This window comes from Helianthus annuus, chromosome 17, assembly GCF_002127325.2.
Source record: "Helianthus annuus cultivar XRQ/B chromosome 17, HanXRQr2.0-SUNRISE, whole genome shotgun sequence".
In the NCBI taxonomy this organism is placed as follows: Eukaryota; Viridiplantae; Streptophyta; class Magnoliopsida; order Asterales; family Asteraceae; genus Helianthus; species Helianthus annuus.
In genome coordinates this window covers 101,139,202-101,145,520 of record NC_035449.2, presented here as the reverse complement: position 1 = coordinate 101,145,520, position 6,319 = coordinate 101,139,202, and the positions used below count along the sequence as shown (strand labels likewise).

The following is a 6,319-nucleotide window of genomic DNA, read 5'->3' as shown; positions in this document are numbered from 1 at the left end:
CCCGTTTTACCCCTGAAACCACCAAACGAGACCACCACCAATCATCTCCGACCTCTTGTAATCTTCTCCGCTTCTCAAAAGTTTAAAATTTCCACCATCTACGCAACTCCGGTGACCTGCAACTTATTCCGACGACCTTCTTTACCCCTGAAACCACAAAAGGAGACCACCACTTGTCATCTCCAACCTCTAGTGACCTTCTCCGCCGCTCAAAACTTCAAAAAACTAACTGGGTGATAACCCAGTTAGACAAGGATCATTGGTGGCCAAAATCTTACAAGTTGGGACTGTTGTAGGCAATTTTTGAAGTTAGGATTATTACCGGCCAATTAATGAAACTTGAGATTATTAAAATCCAATACCAAAAAAAAAAAAAAAAAAAAAAAACTAAAAGTTGAGGTGCTTGTGATGATATAAAAGTTGAGCAGCATCAAAGATACATGCGCATCCAGTTTTGAAGAAGACTAGCGAGATCTAGCCGAAGCCAGAGTGTGATCGAAGGAAGAATCCTGAGAGGACGATGATGATAGTTGTGTTGTGAGATCGATCGAAGGATATTCACAATTGAATAAATCCTATCTATCTATCTGCGATTGATTGCAATTGAGATCGATCGAGCGAGCGATGGAGGCATCATCTCAAGAAAGAGACAAGTCCAATCCTTCTTCTACTTCTACTTCTGCTGCACCCATTCCTTCTGTTGCTAATTTCTGGAGAGGTTTGCTATTCTTTTTCTCACTTGTATTTGTCCTTGAATCTTGGGTTGAAATTACTAGCCCTACCTAGGGTTTAACATCACTGGACTGGACTGTGGATTGATAATTTGTTAAAGTAGAAGTTCCCTAGAGTATTATTATGTAAGAGATCTATGGATGTTTGCAGAGTTTGATTTGGAGAAAGAAAGGAGCGTATTAGATGAACAAGGACTTAGAATTGCTGAAAATCAGGAAAACAGCCAGAAGAATCGTCGGAAGCTTGCAGAAAGCACCAGAGGTTAGGTTGCCTGCCACTGTCTTATTGATTATTATGCATACATTTTTTTGTTTTTTGTTTTTGGGATGTTCATTCATGCCTGTTTGAGTTTTTTGGTGATAGATTTCAAGAAAGCTCCAGCTGAAGAGAAGCCCAATTTGTTCAATTCTTTACTCAGGGGTTATCAAGAGGAGGTTGACAATCTTACCAAGAGGGCAAAGTTTGGAGAAAATGCTTTCCTTAATATATACCAGAAACTTTATGAGGCTCCAGACCCCTATCCTGTCGTTGCTTCAGTTGCTGTATGTACTACATTTATGCTTTTAATCTTAACTAACTCAAACCCACAAAACATAGCTTTTTATTCAGCATTATTAGCCATTATCTAAATTCTAAGGTGCCATTTAGTATAGTAGTCTAGTCTGATGTATAACATACATTATGGTTTTGCCAATGTTCATAGTTAGTTATTACGTAGTGTAACTTCTGTCAGAGGTTTGAATAACTCTACCTGTGCTAATTATCTGAATTAACTAACTTACTACATTTGCCATTTAAGTGATTCTAATTATATCATGTGGGAGACAAGAAGGATCCGGATTGGCAATGTAAACAAGGGGTTATTCATTGGTAAAGCTGTGATGTGACTAGTGTCCAGATCCAGAAACTCTCATACAATAGACACTAGATGTTTTCCTTGTGGTTCTCAGATTTTGCCCAAGTGATGATCGAAACGTTTACTTTGCGTAGTCATGGTTATAAAGGTTCTCACATTTTATTGAAAAGTAGAGAGGCAACTCTCAATATATGTGGAACATAAAGCCTTTCAATAACTTTCCTTTCACGCTCTGTTAGTGATAGTACTCTTATGTACAGCCTATGAATTTATAAGTTTATAAACGTGCACTTGATGACAAAGCAATTTCATTTCATTGTTCTTTATACAGCATAATGTTGCTTGTAAGCTATATCTATTGGTTTTCTGATGTTGACAGTAAGTACAAAGCTACATGCATTGACTGTTGTTATTCTTAATTAACTAAGTATTTTATTTCATAAAAAATATGGTTTTTCACGTGCAGGAAAAGGATGTAAAAATAGCTGATCTAGAGTCAGAGAACAGGAAGATGAAGGTTGAACTTGAGGAATTCAGAACAGAAGCTACTCATCTAAAAAATCAACAAGCAACAATAAGGCGACTAGAGGAGCGCACCCGTCAGTTGGAGCAACAGGTTATCTATCACTTTTATATAACCTGCTAATTGTACATGTGCGAGGGGATGGTAATAATCCATCTATTTTTACAGATGGAGGAGAAAGTAAAGGAGATTGTGGAGATGAAGCAACGCAGTCTGGCAGAAGAAAACCAGAAAACTCTCGAGCTTCTCAAAGAAAGGTAATTTATATTATGTGTTTAAGGTTGATCTGCGTTCTTGCAATGCTATTTGATATAAAAAAAATATGTCTCTAGCGCCGTTTGAGAATAAGATATTGTTGTTGATGCAGGGAGCAACTACTGCAGGATCAATTGCGACAGGCTCAAGACAGTGTTTCTAACATGCAGAAATTACATGAACTTGCACAAAGCAAATTGTTTGAGTACCGTGCCCAATCGGGTCATATTCTAACTCCTTTTCATTCCACATTAACAATTTGCTACAACGCCCTAATTGAAAATCTAACATTACTTGTGTTTATAATTTACAGAAGAAGATACAGCAGCAAAGCAAACAGAGGTAAATCTACTAATGGATGAAGTTGAACGGGCTCAGACTCGCTTGCTCAGTCTAGAGAGGGAGAAGGTGAGCCATGCTACAAGAATTAAATGAAAATTAATAGAAATTCTCTAGCTTTATTTAGTTAACATCCACTAGGCCATGTCAATGGGGTATCTGCATTTAAATTATTGTGTATAGTTGTCACCATTACAAATGCTGGAGTTTGTTAAATGTCTCAAATCTTAATGATACTTGTACACCCTGCAGGGAGTTCTACGCTCACAACTACAGTCGGCAAATGTAGACAATGATACCAAGAGAAGGTGACATGTATTCTATTTGTATACCAAGTTGATATTTGAAGAAAATACTCTCCTATTTTCTTAGGTTGATGGTACTATATGTGAAAACTTATAACTGGTTTTTTATATACCAAAGTTTAGCTTCATTTAGTGCTTTAGGTTTGTACTTTTTAAAAGCTTTTTCTTGTACTAATTAGGAGTGCTGATCTACCTCTCGAGCATCAGTTAAACCTTTTATTCATTATTTTATTTTTATTAGCACATTACCATTCCTAGTGTAATCGAGGTGGGATTTGTATCTGATTTGGTTTTGATGATAGTGATGATGCGGATTCAAATAGCATCCTGGAGAATTCATTAAGTGCTAAGGAAAAGATTATCTCTGAACTAAATACTGAACTTCACACAATTGAAACCACCTTATCTAATGAAAGAGAACAACATATTAATGAAATCAAGAAGTTGAATGCATTGCTCAATGAAAAGGTACAAACCGTGTTTCTCTTGTCAAACTATACTCAATTTCTAACAACGAATCTACATGTATTGAAGCCTCTGCTATCGCTTTTATCTCAAAATTTATGCCTTAATAGTTGATAAGATTCCGTTAATGAGCAGGAAGTTGCCCTTGAGGAAATCAAGAAAGAGCTCCAAGAACGGCCTACGGAAAAGTTAGTAGACGATCTGCGCAAGAAAGTTAAAATCTTGCAGGTCAATTTATCTACTCTTAACAACCAACTGCCAGTCTTCAGTATTATTATAGGCAGGCACCTGATTCATATGTTTCTCATCTGTAGGCAGTGGGTTATAACTCAATTGAGGCTGAAGATTGGGAGGTTGCTACTAGTGGGGAGGAGATGAGCAAACTTGAGTCTCTTCTTCTTGATAAGAACCGCAAAATGGAACATCAACTCACACAGTTAAAAGTCCAACTCTCTGAAAAGACTTCTTTGGCAGAAACATCTGAAATCAAGATTTCAGAACTTACCTCAAAGATTAGCGAACAACAAAAGCTTATACAGAAGTTAGAAGATGATATATTAAAGGGTTACAGTTCCAAAGATCGCAAAGGAAATATGTTTGAGGATTGGGATCTTTCAGAATCTGCTGTAAAAGATAGTTCCGAGGTAGGCAGGCATCTTCACTTTTTTTATAAAAAAAAAAAAAAAAAAAAAACAAAGTTGAGTATGTTCATCACTTTACTTGAATGATTTTGCATTTGAACTTGATGGAACAGAATACAGACCATAGACATGTTTCATCTGACCAAGATCAAAACTCAATGCTTAAGGTGATATGCAACCAAAGAGATCGTTTTCGGGCACGCTTGCGTGAGACTGAAGAGGTATGCTGTAGCTGTTTTCTTTATTTATTTTCTCTAGGTAGCAAAATGTAAGCATAATAATAATTAAATACCCAAGTGGGTCTGGGTCAAAATTAGCAGCTGATTTTTGTGAACTTGTTAGGAAATAAGGCAGTTGAAGGAGAGGATAGGGGTGCTGACAACTGAATTGGACAAGACGAAAGCTGATAATGTCAAACTTTATGGAAAGATCCGTTACGTTCAGGATTATAATCTGGAGAAAGTAGTCTCTAGAGGATCAAGGAAGGTACTTTGTTTGTTGTACATCATCTGCTTTTTTCTTCAATTCTCAATTTATAGTGTTTCTTTTCGCTTTTGCAGCAATCGGTTGAAGATCTTGAAAGTGGTTTCAGCTCAGACGTGGAATCTAAGTATAAGAAAATATACGAGGATGATATAAATCCTTTTGCAGCATTCTCTAAAAAGGTTCTTCACATCCCAACGTCTTTTGCTATTGCTAATGACATTAATGGGAAAGCGGTCACTGTTTTTATCTCTAACCCGTAAAATAAAAACCTAAACAAACGGCTGAAGGAGTCATGTCATTGAAAAAGTGCGGATTGTGTTATTGTTTCTCTCAGGAAAAGGATCAAAGATACAAGGAACTTGGTTTACGAGACAAAATTACACTAACGAGTGGCCGCTTTCTTCTTGGAAACAAGTAAGAACCTGTGCTCTGTCTTTTCTTTGTTAAGTTTTAAAAATAAGGTCATTCCTTCTTACATGACGCATCGTTCATTTTATTCTATTCTATTATTTTGGCAGATATGCACGAACGTTTGCATTCTTCTACACCATTGGGTTGCATATTTTGGTATTTAGCTGTCTCTACAGGATGTCAGCCTTAAGCAACCTCAGGTAAATAATCATTGGGTGTGGGTGTGTTTGTGTACCACTTCATCTGAAATGGTTTTGTTTTGGTTGTTTTTCAGCCATGGACCTGAAGAATTTGCTGCCGGCGACAAAATTATAAATCTTCCCCATGCCATGTAGCTTATTACAGTATACGTACATACACTTATCAGACCCACCTCATATGTTTTTTACAGATTAACCCGAACTTCCGTTCATTCTATGCTATATTCATAATGCAAACCTTATGCTATGATCGATACCTATTTTATCATGTAAATCAGTATCTAAATACGATTTTGCAATTTCTGAATCAAATACGATTTTACGATTCCAAACCCGAATCTACACATTCAAAATTTTGAACTGGTATTTTATTCAAACACAAATCTCTTCATCCACTTGAATGGTGGATGATGGTATCACACTCCAGTCACCCATGAGATGTGTAGATAGCACACAATCTTATAGATACTATGATTGCTAGGGTTGGTTACGATATAAACCATATCTATCCTACAAACCGTGACAACAGATCCTAACACTTAAAAAAAGTTAAATTAACACATACTAAAACAATACATACATAAAAGTATCACTTTTGAATTATATTAGCACATGAAAAATAATTAAGGTAATTGATTCTAGCACATATGTGAAAGATATTAGCACTTTTCTTTATGAACAATTATATTAGCGCTTTGAAAATAAAAGAAAGATTCAAATAAAGAATTAATTGTTTGATAGCATAATTATAGGGAATTCAAGATAATTGATTTTATTTAGGTTATTATTTTACCATTTCTCTATAACTGATTGGATGACACATGACACTTTTTAAATGGTTCTTACAGTTTGCATTTGATTTTACTCCTATGACTGCAATCAAACTTAAATCCAGAATATTATAAGAAAAAACGAGTAGCGAAGTTTTTGCGTTTTTAGTATTCTTCATTTTCTTCTTGTAACAATACCAAATTAGTTTCAACGACCTTTTGAGACATGCCCTTAACTCGAGAAACAAACGGCCACTCTAAAGGCAAAGCACTATTTTTTTCAATGTTTTTACAACTGGACCGGACATCGAACCGAACGTCTTGCCGGGTCACAGG

At 36.0% G+C, this 6,319-nt stretch overlaps 1 protein-coding gene across 1 annotated transcript; it reads left to right on the top strand.

Moving 5' to 3' along the window:
- The first annotated feature begins 422 nt into the window (after positions 1–422).
- Positions 423–5,539, top strand: LOC110926370 (protein CASP). Its single transcript, XM_022170122.2, has 17 exons — positions 423–718; positions 883–993; positions 1,096–1,274; positions 2,055–2,204; positions 2,280–2,368; positions 2,479–2,588; positions 2,680–2,774; positions 2,958–3,013; positions 3,313–3,478; positions 3,611–3,703; positions 3,790–4,119; positions 4,230–4,337; positions 4,459–4,602; positions 4,677–4,781; positions 4,937–5,016; positions 5,121–5,213; positions 5,288–5,539. The coding sequence occupies exons 1-17, from the start codon at positions 625–627 to the stop codon at positions 5,346–5,348; spliced, it is 2,064 nt and encodes a 687-aa protein (XP_022025814.1). The 5' UTR covers positions 423–624; the 3' UTR covers positions 5,349–5,539.
- The last annotated feature ends 780 nt before the right edge of the window (positions 5,540–6,319 follow it).

Bases quoted from the DNA above. Each gene is read 5' to 3' on its own strand.
- LOC110926370 (XM_022170122.2), top strand. From the start codon at position 625: ATGGAGGCATCATCTCAAGAAAGAGACAAGTCCAATCCTTCTTCTACT. The intron at 3,014-3,312 runs GTGACATGTATT...TTTTGATGATAG, and splicing joins GACAATGATACCAAGAGAAG to TGATGATGCGGATTCAAATA. The intron at 4,338-4,458 runs GTATGCTGTAGC...TGAACTTGTTAG, and splicing joins GCTTGCGTGAGACTGAAGAG to GAAATAAGGCAGTTGAAGGA.